This window comes from Acyrthosiphon pisum, chromosome A1 (genome assembly GCF_005508785.2).
Source record: "Acyrthosiphon pisum isolate AL4f chromosome A1, pea_aphid_22Mar2018_4r6ur, whole genome shotgun sequence".
In the NCBI taxonomy this organism is placed as follows: domain Eukaryota; kingdom Metazoa; phylum Arthropoda; class Insecta; order Hemiptera; family Aphididae; genus Acyrthosiphon; species Acyrthosiphon pisum.
The window spans coordinates 155,153,939-155,171,696 of NC_042494.1; the positions used below are offsets into that span (position 1 = coordinate 155,153,939).

Below are 17,758 nucleotides of genomic sequence, written 5' to 3' on the forward strand. Positions count from 1 at the left end.
ACTCTGAAATAAGGGATAACAACTACCTATAATATTACGAGCGTCTATTCCACTTTCACAAACACTGTCGCTGCTTCCGTCTGGTCGGCCGGCGCGTAGTAAATTTTATGAAAATCTCGTTTCGTGTTTTTATTGCTATTCTCTCACTTAATAAAATAATATGTAATATTCTTCAATGACAAATAAAAAAAAAAAAAAAAAACCCAAACAAAAATAAGCAAAGTCATTATTTTTCATTGCTTTCTCGGGGTAACGCGTATAAAATATCAAATGTAATATTATTTTAAATCTCGAATCGTTATAAAATTTATAGTACCCATACGATCCGACCGTCAGAAATAATATTATGTTAAATTGTCAGCATGTCGCCTTTGTTACAAACGCTCCCGTACAATATAAGATATTAAAAGATATTATGATAAACCGTCTGAGGCGTAGGAAGTTCAACGAGGCTGAAAAAAAACTATTGGACACGCATGTGCACGTACGTATGTTGCAAATGAGATTACGTATTGTTAAAAAGACGACGATTGACGATCATATATTTTTATGAGCAAAATATTGCCAGTTTTCGTCTATTCGTATGTCCACGAGTCCAATAAAAATGAAATCGGCTATGCATTCATCGCTTAGATAGTTCCTACTATTACCTAAGTATATTATTTTGTTCATGGAGTTATTAAAATTGAATAAATTAATATTGTGCCTACTCATTGAAAAAAAATCGGTTGTAAAAACGAATGAAATTAATTATAATAATATATTATACATTTTGGTATTTAGATAATGTATATACACACGTCGTGTTTAACCCCCTCCCCCTTTTCGCATAATTCTTTGCGCAATATATTTATACTCAAAATACATTTCGATAAATTATTCATAACTTCATCAAATATTGTATCATTGTAATAATATACTTATTAAGAATTCTTATAGATACGTGTTATTGTACTTCGCTTTATTTTACTTATTTTAAATTATATTCAACTTATAATACTTATGGGTGTAATTATTACCTATACAAATATAAATTGTTATTTTATAAGTACCTACCTAATGCATTATATTGATAATAAATGAACAAATTCTTTGAATACTTAACTTCCTATTTGATAAATTATATTTTATTTCAATAACAATAATTTTAAAAAGTATTATTTATCGGTATGTTAAATATACCTATATCAATTTTAATCATTTCTCAACACCGTTTATTAATTATTGCATTTAGAACTTTTCGAGGTCACATAATATGAAATCTTTACACAATTTTCTAGTAATTATGCATGTAGTCAGCAAAATGAGGGCGAAGTTTTAAATTTTGAATTTATTATAAACTGTCATGGTAAATAATAAATCATTAATAATATCTAAATATATAATATGTATTTATGATATATTTTGATAGTACCCATAACCAATAGGCTATAGCCTAAACTTAATTGAATACTTATTAATGTCTTAGACGATTTGGTAGGAAGGGTATTGTTTAGGTTTACGTATAAGAGAAAGAAAATTAATATGATTTTATTATTTGCATATACTACCCTCCCTTAAACGCACATTTATTTCTATCATGGTAGGTGTTAAGTTTTAATTACGTATTTTATTGTATTGTATTAGTCATTCTTAAATTCACTGATATTATTAATATTTTGAGTTTATTTATTTTAATTGTCATTATATTTTTAATTATTCTGCACTCGAGCCTTTTTTCAGGCGTCAACTGTAATATTAGGTAAATTAAATAAATTAATAATCAAGAATAATTAAAAAATAAATACAAAAAAATGTAATCTATACTATCAGTAAAATCCTTTTAAAACGTTGATTAAAGCAACACTACGTAGGTATACACCCATTTTATAAACGATTATTACTATTTTAATTGCACATGCTTACTTGGCGTACGCTTTTTCCAGCAGTCCCGGCCAAAACTGATCGGTATGCGTAGATTGCAAAAACGCCAGCCGGTTGTTAACGGTTGGAAGTCTGTCGTCGACCAACACTTCCATCCATTCACCACACCACCACAAACGAAACCGGAAAACGCCGCTGTACTCCTTTTCGCTGGAAAGCGACTGGTCGGCCGGCACCACGCGATAAAACAAACCTTTACAAAGGTACAGCACGCCCAGACAAGACACGAGCCATTTATCACCTGCAACGCAAACATAATAAAATGTCCGATTAGTAGTGATTAATTATCTAATTTTTAAAACGGGTTATTGTAAAAAAAAAAACCATCGCATTGTAATTATTTATAATACGAAACGATATAGACAGTCTAAGTATGTTTTTCATTTGTAATAAGATCTTACTAAACATTTAAAAAAAAAGTTTTTTGAAATATATAATATATTATATAAAAATAAAACATCGAAATACTGAACAAAATAAAAATGTCGACAAGGAAGATATAGAAATTCGTTGGCGATTTTAATATTACGCATATTATTATTGTATGTGAAGTTACATAATTCCCAGATTCGAGTCTCAACTGACTTTAAAAAGACAACAAATTGTGAACGTATATTACTTTATATTAAAAAAAATAATATATTTACACTGCTGTGAAAAACAAACTAATTGGTTTTCAAGCCAAAAAAATAAATTATTATCCTTTCGATTAAAGTATCTACCCATGCCACACTATGGATTTAATTGCAAGGAACAAACCGAATGTTGTTTTTAGGTAGTGAATTTTATTGAACATATTATATTTTTTAATATTCGTATTGTAGCATAGGTATAATATTATTACTGGATCAGTTCCACGAGAGCTAACAAACCAAATATAATAAACCTATTATGTATAGGTACAAATGTACAATATAACATTATACTATTGACACATTTTTTCAGACGATTCGAAACAGTTAAGTGTTTGTACTGGGCACCTATATTTTGTAGTCTTCCACTGTACCCAGGAAGATTATACGAGATAATACTTTAGTGTTTGTAAAAATAATCCAATTTAAACGGTATCCCGTTTTAAACCTAAGGAACAAGGTTTATATTTTTAACGCTGTTGCTTTATTAAATTGATGTATAACTATCTTATTATTCTTATTATTGTTTTTGTTTTTCCAAACACCATTGAAATCGCAACGTTACAATAGATACATTAATATGTATAGTTTTGTACCGTACAAAACAAGAACGTTCAGTTAATATTAGTATATTACAACATAGGGCACAGTGATCATTCTCGTTGCTTATAATATTATATGGTCTGAAGAGTTTGTTGGTTATGAAATTTCACGTATTCCATAATAATATTATGTTTGTATTTTGGAATAGCGTACCTACTCATAATGATGTTATACGTTTGTTAGTCGCGCGTTGAACATATCCAAAACACTTTTCGTGTAGCGAAAATAATGCGCAAACAGTAACCGAGTAACTGTAGGTAACCTACCCACTGTGACGGGGTTGGTCGACCAACTGAAAGTATAATGCGCGTAAGTATAATATGCACACGCGGAAAAAATCTCTCGATGAATCTAATGTCAATCTGCAGAGACAATAATATTATAATGTGATGCAGGCTAATTTGTTCCAGTCTCGTGAACGCAATATGAGTATAACTCTGAAAACAGCGTATACCGCGATACACTTGACATCTTTTGACTGACGTTTAAATTACCACATTTGTGTTCCTAACATTTAGTAGAAAAAAATGTTTGTCGTATAGACGAATAAAAAACGTAGATTACAACCACTACACGTGCATCTGTCGGCCGTTTATAATTATTGTGATTATTACTTATTGACTTCGCAGGCGATCACTTTGACGAGCCGTTCAAAAATATTATGTACGACGCGGTTTGAATTTTCACTATAGTCGTAAAATTACGGGAAACATTGTATGGGATAATTTTCACCGACAGATTCTATAGTGTACACACAAACGTACTCGTTTAGGTATGCGATGCTGACAATGGGTACCGACTTAACCACAGCCACGTGCATAATAGAACGCTGTACCTATATAATATATTATACGAAATCCGACAGACCATGTTGAATTATTATAATCACGAAAACCAAAATATATTGTTTACTTTTATCCTCCCGCAAGGTCGTGTACACGGATCTTCATCCCACGGCGTAACGTTATGTTATTATTTTCGTGGGTTCCAATCGTGAAGCACATTTTTATATAATATTATTTTATGTCCTATTACAAATAATGCACGAAAATATACATTGTTCCCGCCAAATGCAGATACGCTTGATCAATATCCACGTGTATAATAATATAATTTCGTTCAGTTCCGTTGTGTTGAAATACCTTCTCATCGGCTACATGGATAATTTGACATGTCGGAGGATCGGCACACTTACTGTGTTGGGGGGGGGGGGTGGAGGGGAGAGGACTATTATACTATACCATTCGGTTAGGACATTATTATTCCATACAATGGCGAACTATTCTAATTAAATGATAAACTAGATACTGCAGAGTTCTATAGTTTTCCCACTTGAAAATAATGTCGAAATAACACAGTCAATTTAAACTATTTGACCATGGTTCAAATTAACATGGTTTAACTGTTGATCTCGAAATGACGTATAATTATCAAAAGTTTAATTATTAGTCGCGACGTTCGTAGATAATATTGTAATCGTAGAACAAAATAATGCGGTTTTAAAGCATTTAGGGTCGTATTCATAGTCGATGCTTAAGAATAAGTATTGCTTAAGCTATATTTATATGACTCATATGAGATTCATAAACGAGACTTTGACTTAAGAAAATAAAAATTATTACTGAAATTGAGGTTGGTCGAGACCTACCTTAAGCATTGCTTTTAGTTATTATCACAAGTTTTTTTTTTAATTATTAAAATAAATTAACTTAAGCAATACTTATTCTCAAGCATCGACTATGAGTCCTACGGCTCTTACTAGTCTTACTCCAGTAGAGTACTTAATATAATAATTATGTAAAAGCGCACATCACTAAATATTTTCTTAATATTAGATCCAAAATAATATAATATCCAGTAAGTAATTTAATCCATAATCTATGTTAATAGTGAATATAACTTTCCCATATAAAGGATTTAACAAATCCAGTTTCATAATATGCCATTTCCTTCAATAAAACTTAGGTATATGTTTAAAATTGAAACTATATTTATACATATTAAAGCTTAAAAATAAAAACCGTGCGAAGTAAAAGTAGGTACATTAAGCTAAAGTTAATACGTTTTATTGATGTTTAACTGTTTGAACATTTAAAATATAAAATATTATTTGAATAAAATATCGTTTAAGCTTTTTGTATTCTATTACATACCTACTGTACATATAAATAAAAATGAATAATGACTCCAACGCGTGTTTACTATCTTGTCTTTGGTCAATTTTGAAAACTACTGCTGTTACATTTAACACCAAACTTAGTATTATAAATCAATATAAATAACCTTGAAAATTATACATTCTGTTCCAACTTTTTTTTTATGACATTTTGACAATTTAACCAGAAGACTGTGAGTGTTCAATGGTCATTGAAATCCAAATTTTAGTTTATTTTTTTTTATCAATTCAATAAGACCACACAATACGCACATACTTATTTTTTCCTTTCTTTTTACAAACATTATAATAAAACGGAATTATCACCAGCTACTACCTACACAAGGCTATGACCGTCACGACGTTCTATAAATCCTATGTATTTAGTATTTATTTATAGGTATATTTTATAGAAAATTGATAAATCCAGTCCGTACATGGCAAACGTTTGGTTCACATAAAAAAAAAAATTAAAAATGATTTACTTGTAATAATATTTAATATTTATACAATATTATGATCATTGATCGATAAACGACAGTGTTAATAGGTTAACATTATAATATAAACTATTTCCCATTCGACACTGCAGTTTAGTTAAGGTTATCTCGATTGATAAGTTTCATCAATGCTATTTAATGTGTCACACGACTATATTGATATGTTTACATATGATGTATATTATGATATTATACTGATGAACAAATCAAATTATTCTGAAATAAGTTAAATAAACCATTTATTAACCATTTATTTTAAAATACATTTTTATTTATTGCACGCATCATGCATGTAAGACATAGTAGTAAGTTTTTTAATATTTATATTCTTATAGGCATATAATGATTAATGATACACGCACGCATAGCTCAATGATATTATTAAGAGAAAAAAGTAATTTAGTTTAACGTTTTAAACTAAATTACTATTATTCTATTTCTACTTATTGCTTTTTAAGAAATCGAAAAAAAAGAAATATTTTAATTTCTCAAAATTCTGTAATAAAAACTTTTAAAAAAAATTGTATTTAGCTTGGGATTTAAATTATTTTACAATTTCCCCAAAATTTTAAACAAGGTCTTAAAGAAAAAATATTTTTAATTAATTTTAATTTTATTCAATATTCAAAACAGCTGCAATTTTATTAGTGTTTCCTATATTTTTAAAACAACTAGAGCATAAATCATTTCATATATTTTTTCTATAATAAGTTGTGTACCTATTTAATTATAATATTATTTATGGAATATGTATATACAATATACATGCGAACTTCTAAGTACATTACAAAATATACTATACCTATTACCTAGAGAGTAGGGACTAAATTATTTTAGTATAAAAATTATCATAAAACTAAAGTATACTTTGAGCTACGTACATAATAAATTTCAAACTAAGTAGGTAGGTATCTAATTTTGTATAGTAATTATTAATATATATTCTCGAGTAAATAATTATACAATAGCATCTTTAAAATGTATTTTATCATCTATCGCCTATCAGACTCTAAACAATTTTTTACCTACCTATAACTTGTGTCTAAAATAAAAATAAGCTGTTTCTTATATAATATAATATTTAACACTTGCTGTATAGCAAAAAATAAAAACGGTTTAATAAAATACTGTTATGATATTGAGTTTAGTGAACTAAGAAATGTCTGAAGTAAATAATAGATTGTAAACACTTGATTTTAATTTTTGTTTAGTACCCATAAAACGATTTACCTAATGTGATTGAAATGGTTCAATTTGTAGTGCGAAATCGACATACTTTGAGTACTGGCTAAAATAATTAAAATTAAGGCTAACAAAACTGTCTTTCGAAGTGATGACAATTGAAAATGATACAATCGTAACGTTTTTTTTTTATTTGAATGATAATGATGAACGGATTAATGGTTATTATTTATGTGTTATTTAAAATAGGTAAATAAATAAAGAAAAGCGTTTGCTAGAATATAGAATATACTATATTGGAAAAAATAAATGTATTGACGATTTTCACGCACACTAAGTATCAGAAATTCGACATGGGCACTCTCTCTGATTTTATTTTGCCCTTCTATTACCAATACAGACACAAATCATAGAAGTGAAAGTCAAAAAGCATGAGTTTTCAAAAAACAGTAGCTATATAGAGTTGCACAAAAAAAAAATATAGAATTTGACTGAAAAAAAAATATTAATTAAAACGAATAAACACTTTTTTGTTTTCCAATCCAATTCTTAACGAATACTGAAATAGAAGTGATAATAAAGATATTTACGACTAATCATTCATTGAGAAATTACACTTACCCATTTTTCCTGGACTGATATCAAATTGAGACGTGGAATCACTGACGAAAACTGGTCTATTACATATCTCCTAAAACAAAAAGGTATAATATTATAATTTATTTATTGGAGATCAGTTTCATTTTTAGTCTATACTCTATACTGTTGATATACAAAATACATTTTACACTTGATCTATTAAGAACATTAAAGCAGGTGAAGTAAAAATACTGTACAATTATCTGTACTTACTTAAAATAATTAAAATTTCAACCCTAATAAAATATAAAAAACTATATAACACACTAAAAATAAAAACCATAAAAGTACCTATATACCAAATGTAAATTTCAATATTTAAAAATCTATAAGATTTGTAATTATTTCACTGTATATTTTGTTCCTATTTATTTAAATATATTCTAAAAAAAAAATACGTAGGTACCTATTCGTATAATTTGTGTATAAATCGTTCCTATTATTTGCAATCGTACTTTAATACTATAACCTAATAGTGTTATATTTATTAGCGATTATGATAAAACGCACTCAAAATGCTTTTTAATTTGAAGATAATGTCTAAGTTTTGAATGGTTAATTTATTTTTATTTATAATATTATGATATTTTAGTGATATTATTGTTCAATTTATGTCATTTTGTTCTTTTTATATTATAAATTTCGAAAAGTTATTTCTAATATTCCGATACCCGTGTAATGTATCTCACTAGTTCATCAAAATCCGACCGGTTCTCCAGTTCATTGAAATCGTTTCTAATAATTCAAAATGGACAGCCGCATAGCGATTCAGACGCAGTTTCGTATTGTTTGATTCTCACACTCGACGGTATATACATTTATAAATGCATATTGTATTATTTTACACTAAAACGGACGTCATATTCATGTAGGTATAATGGTATATAATATAATATAATATAATATACCTATCATGTGTATCGTGACATCGCGGTGTATATTATGTACGTATATAATATTATGTATCGTAAATGTACGATGTACATTGTATATTAGGTATATTATACATGAATGGAATTTGGAAAACAGTAAGAAGTAATAATAACGCATAAAAATAAAATATGTATGCTACACCGTTCAACAGACGATTTCGGCCGAGGGATATCATCTCCCGTTTAAAACATTCACAGCCGGTCGGTTTCACTGGGCGCAACTCACACACACACGCTCAATGCATACACACACATACACACACTCACATAACCTACTTACAATGGTCAGTGGTTTTTCATCGTACGCGTATACGTATACCTGGCAATAGAAACACGTATTTATAATATATTAAACCTATATTATATATATATATATATATATATAACGTACACGCACATATTATTACCATAATATAATAATATTATATGCACATTATCATTCCATGTTCCTGCGAATAGTCTTGATTTATTTTTCAATTTATAAACGTTCATTGGTTATCAATGACCGGCGATGGCGGGCAAAACGAATGAAATCGGACGTTCGGAGACATCGTGAAAAATGTGGTCACCGGGCGGACGTTTTGGTCGTTATATTATTATATTATTATTATCGTGTGCTGAGAACGAACGCTGCAGAGACGTCGCGTTTACTGCTGCAGACTCGACGGTCCTAAACTCGAAAATAATTACGCTCCATGATACAATACACACATATACGCATAGTAGTTATAGTGGAAGAAAAAAAAAATGGTAATTGGCCGTTCGTATTTATTTGTTTCAGTTACATATTATTATTTTCTTCACTGGGCGACGACACATAGTTAAGGAGCCGGAACATGACGAAACATTAATGCAAAAATAATTTGCCGGCCTGAGCGTGGGATTTTAACAATATTTTGTGTAATTTTCAAAACATCGTTCGATATCGGTACTTTATCACGGGATTAAACGGTGATCATAATTGGTTTTTTTTTTGTTATTCCCGTGTCGGAGGAAAAATACAACAACTACTGTTAAAATGTATTCGTTTTATGTATAACTATAATTTTTAATAGAAAAACCATAACATTTAAATGAATGTTTTAGTTGAATTATTCGAGTGAAAAATAACATCTATTACACAGTATTACGAGCCTGATGTCAAATAAATTTAGACGGCACAGTTGGGTCACTTTTTACAAGCCATCGTAGATTAATAGTGTACCATTTCAATTACAACGCGTCGCAGCGTTGTGGTTGTTGTTATTGATTTGTAATGCCTAAATTTAAAAAAAAAAATGCTTTCGACTCAACATGTGTGGGGCACGTTCAGCTGATTTCGAGTTTATCATAGATACGCCCAAAGATGTTTAAATCTCGAACGTCGCCATCAAAGTGTCGAACACGATGCGCACATACGGAATTTGATTAATATACGATTAATAACAACGAGCCACAAGGGACAGAGTATTTAACTGGTCAGAACATTATAAATGGTTCGGTTAATTGCGTACTGTTTTCTGGATGGGGGGGGGGAGGGGGAGGTTATTAGTCGCATTGTAAGCGGACACGGTGCGGTGTCGATGAAAATATATTAGTCATATGCGTTCGAGAATGCGGCGGCGGCGGCGCAGCTTGCATGTCTGATATTATGCTTGTACACGGTTACCGGGCTATTATATTGAGCATGTACCACGGTCGATGTGCACCGTATTATAATGACGCCAACACGTAAGATATAATATAGAGATGCCGACTAATAGTAATAGTAATTAACATTGAATACAAGTATAGGTACGCGATGTATAATATAGGCAAAACAATAAATACGATTTTCAATTCTCGCCGCGCGAACAATGGCATTGCACATCATTACAATATATATTATAGTCACGACGAGAGAGCACAATAACAATATTGAAGACCTCTCGCGGTGAGCGACAATAATGTTCGCGACTCGTTGGGTGCAAACTTCGCGGGAGTGGCCTTATATCGACAAGTCCGACAATCGTATAATATACGCGAGCCCGACCGATGACATATCCGACGACGTGAGATGCGTAGGGCACACGTTATTATTATAGTAATATTATAATAACAGTATACCGTAGGTTAGGTTACATAATGCGCACGTGTGCATACAGTATATTATAATTAATATTATGCGAAATTAATTCGCACGTCCCACACCTTTCTGACAATAATGATCGTCCGACGATTCAACAGCTGCTGCAGCCGGTGCATCGCTGTAAATCGTTGCGTTCAAATTGCAATAATTTTCGAGTCCGATTCACGTAAATGATCTCTGCAGGAGGAGCTTCGGTGTCATTGTATATAATAACTATAATTCTGTAAGAACACGATCTCGCGCGGTCGATGGTACCACAAACGTCATTATAATACTATTACGGAAAACATGTCGTACTCGTTTGAATTGAGCAGGAAAAACGTTTGTCAATGATACAACGTCGGTTCAATTTGACCGTTAATTCTGAAGAATCTATATAGATTTTCCCGGAGTGAATAAGTATATATTAAGTAATAATATAATAATAATAATTCTTTAATAAGTACTTCGGGGGGTGATTCGATTTATGTAATTTCTTTGATGATAATTTCGTAAATAGTGATCACGAATTTCGATTGATTATAAAATAAATGATCGTATTAATTAATGTGTTACTTATCGTGGAAATGTTGAAAAATGAATAATTCTTTAGAATGGCGGATGATGGATGAAAATTTAAAAAAAAACGGGTAAATTCAGCGGGGTGATGTAGGTCAGTGGTGGTGGAAGTTTGTCCATCGTCCCTTCTGTCCTTGAACAGGATAGTTTATTATTACAGTATTCGATTTGAATGCAATGTTTAAATTTTATTCGTTTCTATGGTGATAAACAAAGCGTTAGAAAAATAAATTTTGGTGGTTTTTCTCAGCGTGTTAAGAAACTATTGAGAAAATCGAAAAATTACCTGTTTAAAGTACCATCTTGATCCATTTTACTAAAAGATAAGATACTATATGTTGAAATCGAAGCACTTCTTCTGGTATAAAATTTGTTTACAAGATAAAAAAAAAATAAACATCATTGTAAGACACTAGCTTTCTCGCTCCACACAGGATCTAAAAAATAATGTTGCTTAAGTCTAACTAGGACTTATTTCAAAAATAATATAAAATAATAAAATATATTATTAGGTATATTATATTATTATATAAATTTAAATGGAAATGCGGTTTTTTTTGTGTGAAAAGTATTTCAGTTTATTATCTTAGACGCACTGTCTAGTCAAAATAATACTATTAGATAAGTATTTTAAACACATTTTCAGAGTATTCATTACAACACTGCAGGGTATACCGTTCACCGTGTATACACACTATACATCCCACTATATATAGGTAAACGTACCACGCTGTAAGTTGTATCTATACAGAACCACGTCATTCACGTGGCTTATAAAATACACTGTTATAGTCTGTTAAATAATACAGGCGTCCATTATAATACCTTATTTATCGGATTTAACGTAGTTTTATTTTTTTTTAAAGGTCGTTGCATCGTCGTCTCGTACCTACCACTTTAATAAGTACCGTGTGGGTGCTCCATCATCCTACTAGTCATATACGTATATATATTTTATATGATCGCCCACCATCGCCTGTCTACCTTATCGATTAATACGACTTAGTTAAAAACTTCTCTTACACCGAAGCTTCGTAATATCGTTAACATGTTACTAACCTTGGGTCTTTTCCACACGAATTGGAATGGTGGCTTTTGGTGGTAAAACACTGACGACTGTGTGGCAGGGAAATCGGGATCCTCCCATAATTCCCCACGTTTTTGACACATTCTGTGGATCCTGTCGTAATCGCCCATCACGAAGATTTCTGTAGAACAAAAGCATAATTTTATATTGTGATCATCATAACAGTATTTAGGTATGAGATTAAAATATAAAAATTATACACCAACAGTATATTTATGCATTAAACACGCACGCAAATGTGCGTCCACGGGCTATCTTATTTATTATTTAAATTGAAATAAGTTATTAACATATTCTAAAGTAAAACTATACAAATTAACCTGCAGTATTAAATTTCATATTATATACCTATAGCCACTTAGGTAGTAAACAGTAAACAAAATTATGAATTCAAGTTAGTAAAGCTAAATGAGAAAAATGTATTCAATGTATAGATACAACATAAACCCCGACAATTGAAATAATAATATAATATACCAAGGCATAATTATTTACGATCGACTAAATACAATGGAATTAATTGTATTTATTTTATTTCAACATAAAATTATATTGTAAACAAATTAATTTTAATATTGTCATCGAAATAAAACTTACGATAGTTGTTATTTATCATACATAATTGAACAGGTAAAAAATCGTTTTATGATGCTATTTTGCACACGGTTATAGCACGCGATTGTAATTAAAATAAATATAATTAGCTAGAGGGTCAAACCCTCCGACGTCTATGTTGATCGATGTATTTTTTTTTGCATAAAAAATTAGGTTACGTGCAGGATTTCCGGATTCAAGGCCCATAACATATTATATTCAGGTGAGTATCAGGAATGCGGTTCATTCGACTGTCCCAATATACCTATTCGATCCCCAGCCAGCCCCCCGGAAGGCATCTTAAGTAAAAGTCAATTTTTGCAGGGAAAGTAGTTAATTGATCGGCTTCATTTTTCTCCGCTGACTGCTATATAATAACGCATATATGGTCTGTCATTTTTTTATTTCGGTTTCACGTGCAGCCTGTACGTTGTTCTATAGTTTGACATCATCGACCGGAGTCTAAGGTCAACGTATCGTCCTCCTCCCACGACCCGAACGACCATAAACATGATCATCATTTACAATCATTTTCCTCTCTGGTATTAGATTTTTTTTTTCTGCTAAAAATCATTTGGCACCAATAATAAAATTATAATACGTATATAAAAATATAAAATTATCTGGATGTGTACTGTTACAATTTACCCTATATAATATTATGATATAGCTGGTATCGAATTTTATTTTTCCATTCAAACGTTGTATGCTTTTATATAGGTCATCAGATGTATAAATAATGACGTGATCTGTCCATGAACACAAGTGTACAACTAAAGGTGGTGGCTTGATGGACTTAGTATTGTAAAGTACCCGAAACAATTTAATAGCACCCGCAAAAATTACAGACTTTTATGAAAAAAAATAAAGCTCTAGTTGAGCTAGATATGGATTACTTACACAATATATTATACACGATATTATGTAGTAGACGTCAATGACCTCTATAATTTCATTAGTCTGAATTAAAAATCATTAAACTATACAAATTTTTATTTTTTAATCAAATTTGAAAATTTTATTCCGGTAAAATGATTAACGAACGATAATACACAGACTGCATGACAATTGTAGCGAAAATTGCGATGTCCTAAAAACAAGTTTAAATATACTTACGTGAGTTGCACAAAGAACGAAAGATGTATATATAGATGATATGACAATTTAGATGGATGTCATGTGATTGTGACATTGCAAATAAATCATTTCGTGCAGAATTTAGAGCAGATGATATTAAGAATGTTCGTCTTATAAATCGTGTCTTCAAAAATCTGATAAGTATGTTATATGTAGGTACATTTGTTATTTGTTGTTTTAAGAGAGATTTTAAAGATATTCTATGTGGGCACGACCTATGACATTTTCATTTTTATAATATAATATTCATCCTATATGTTTTATAAATGTTTAATTTTGTATTTTTTTTACTAACGAACTGCAAGAAATTCATTTAGGCGTGTCCCTAACACATTATACGCTAGTAAATTTTAATATTTTTACAATGATTGTTGTATAGATAACAGTAAAAAAAAAGTACCTTCACAGTCTCTCACACTATATCGTATAAAACATATCTACACCATGTGAGTTTATAAAGAATTTCACGGTTTATATAATGATAATAATAGTAATATAATACGAACTATACCAGAAATACACAAAGGTTCAATGTCCCATACTCAACAGCATTATATTTTGGATAGGTGTTAGCATGATGTCACCTGTTAACAGTCATTTCACGTCTGTGCGCGTCCGTGGAACACTGCGAATTTAATATGTACCTACACTAATGTTGGGGCCAAATACGTGCGGTGAATACACCAATAGACGGAATTCTTAAGCCCGACTGTGGTATATTGGCCATATAATATATCTATTGTAATATTATTACAATGAAGTATTAGGTATTTGTTAACGAAACTTAAAAGAAATTAAGTATTTAAAATTTAAATCGTTTACTGCTCGAATTGCCAATTTTTGGAACTCGTAATGAATCAAATTGATAAAAAAAACAACGACGAACTAATAAAAAAAAAATCCCACCAATAATAATCTCGTCCGTATTGTTATAGAATGGAAATACGTTTAATGCTTTAAATACGTTTTGTAAATTGAATAATGTATACGAGGTTAGGTTCTAGCCGTACCTATACAATGTTTTTAATTTTGGCTTATTGATCCAAGGAAATTTATTTTACAAAGCAAAGTTGGTACAAAAGATTATAAATATTATGCACTATAATTCTTTAAGTCAAATTATTTAAAAAATATTTCGAGGGTATACCTATGTTATAATAACGTTTGCATTCTTTAAATGTTGTAACCATTATCTAAATATTTTTGTTACCTATAATTGCGAATTCGTTATATTCTTATCACGATCATAGCTGGTAAACGCTTTAATCGATAAATCGGACAAAGTAATAATTATCGCGTATTTACTATAGGTACGTTTTTTCGCAATGTAATTTATCGTAAATATAGTTATTAACATAGAACGGTATTATTACAATACATGTAATATTACACTGAACTATAAACGCTTATATTTGTATTTTCGTAATACCAATTTTCTTTCATCATTTTGAATCAAGTAGTTTTAAAACTTTTACAGTCCTATAACAAGATATAAGTAAAAATTAAATTCAGTTTAATTGGAGTAGATAACATTCAGATATTGGAATGACCTGGAAACGCAATAAACCAATTGTCAAAAATACAATTGTGTCAATAAAACCGTCACGATAGCTCCACTTATTTTTCTTAATTATCAAATATTTTAAGTCAAGTTGATATAAAAGAACACTCTACATACTATTTTAGACATATTTAAATTATTATAAACCTAGTAGTTTTAAAAAAATCCTAAAAATTCCACAGTTTTAGATGGACCTTAATTTGTTTAACAAAAGCTCCTCCTATAACAAATTGCGCTAAACGCACTGTACTCAATAATAACATGGATATATGATAACAAATTATCCTTAAAATAAGTATGTATTGCTGTGTTGGTTTCAAATTACATTAAGGATTTAAAAAAGAGAAGTTTTAAAATAATTTTTATATGATGTATGTTATAATTATAATAAAAGATAAATTGCTAATTTTAATCTTATAGTAAATAATTGCATTGCAACTCAACTATAAACTAAGCTAGAGGTAAATAGAGTACCATAGTACCTACTATGAGCATGTGCAAATATACTTTGTAATTAATGAGTACCCAAGTATAGTAGAGTAAACAGTATTAAGTTGCAGGATACTTAACCTATCCTATTTTGTATTTGTGACACCAATGACTTATTTAAAGTACGTGCATAGTACAGTATTAATCTAATCTTATACATGTAACAAAAATAAAAGTTTATCTAACTAGAGTAATTTAAATTGAAACGTATTATAGATACTGCGTAATTTTACTATTTGTTTTTAAAATGACGGTACAGGCAGATTCATACTTGCATACATTTGTTAAAATAAAAAAGAATTTGAAAATTACCAGTTTTCGTCTTTAAACTATTATTAGTATTCTATTTATATAAATATGAAAAGTATATTAAACAATTACATTTTTTGTACTAAATGAGATGTTTTTATTTCTTTTTTGGTGATAACTGATAATTATTACTTTGAAGCGTTATACTTGTGAAAATCAATTCAACGTATTGGAGACTGTTGAGAATCGTTCATCTCTATAAGTATGAAAAAATATTAGAAAATCTATTTTAACTAACGATTTACAAATATTGTTTATATTTTCAGAAACAATGAATTCATTTTTCTTTCATTTTATACATAAAAAAAAATAAGGTCAGCGGAACAATAAATTTAAAAAAAAAACTAAACAAAAAAATAAATCTATCAGTCATGACAAATGTGGGGAACTTCACAAAACCACGATAGTACACACGAAAGCGTACTATACGGATAGACGGCACTCTGTACCTAGTTTTTGGTCCAAATTAAAACTGTTAAATAGATTATTTTTACGTTCATATTTACAAACTATTGGTTCCATGTATGCCTGGTCTAGCCAGTTTTATTATTATTTTTTATGAGCCTCATATATTATAATTACGAATAAATATCGCATAGCCACAAACGTACACCATACACTTGAACGACATTCCAAAAATAGTGTACATCATATTTCTATAATATTAATAATATATTTCAACGTGCATCATATCTCATTGTAGATGTGAACAAATTAAACATTTTGGGAAAACTATCCAATGGCTTTCCTAATGATGTGTGTTCGACGTTCCAGTATTTTATTTCGAAAATCGTACAATATTGAAAGCGCAGAAAATCAGCGCTGCTGTGTACAATCGATATCGATTGAATCAATATTGTATATTATAGAAACTCACGTTTTCAATTTCCAGAACTGTATTGCAATACACTACACCGAATTCGAATAGCATTCGCCAACTTTTAACTATATAATTATCACTATTATTTGACACTGGACTTAAAAATAAAAATGACACGACCACAACAGATTACCGACACACGACCGCACCGCAGGATGAACACCTGTTAACTGACTCTGCGCGGAGGACTGCGCGCGCTTGTACAAGAGAGACCTGTTGTTCAACCGCGCTGCATGCCGAGAGTAACTCAAGAGATGTCGACGAACCACGAAATAATCGAAGTACAACTATTGAGCCCGATTTCAATGACGCGGGCAACTATACGTGCAACTAAACTATTTTTTGAATAATTTATAAACTTCGGGCATTGTTTCGAGAATGTCCATACAACTATAATAATATAGCCTTATTATAAAAGTAATATGCCAAATCATATAAATATATAATAATAGATTATAGCGCTATTTCTT

At 30.0% G+C, this 17,758-nt stretch overlaps 1 protein-coding gene across 1 annotated transcript in view; it reads right to left on the bottom strand.

Moving 5' to 3' along the window:
- LOC100167307 (calpain-C) overlaps positions 1-17,472 on the bottom strand; it is a 29,388-nt gene extending 11,916 nt beyond the window's left edge. The window contains exons 1-4 of the mRNA XM_003246077.4: positions 17,286-17,472; positions 12,291-12,439; positions 7,617-7,686; positions 1,906-2,164 (exon numbers count right to left, since the gene is read on the bottom strand). Coding sequence (XP_003246125.1) covers positions 1,906-2,164; positions 7,617-7,686; positions 12,291-12,428 — 467 coding nt within the window. The 5' untranslated portion in view covers positions 12,429-12,439; positions 17,286-17,472. The remainder of the gene's footprint in view (positions 1-1,905; positions 2,165-7,616; positions 7,687-12,290; positions 12,440-17,285) is intronic.
- Positions 17,473-17,758: the final 286 nt, after the last annotated feature.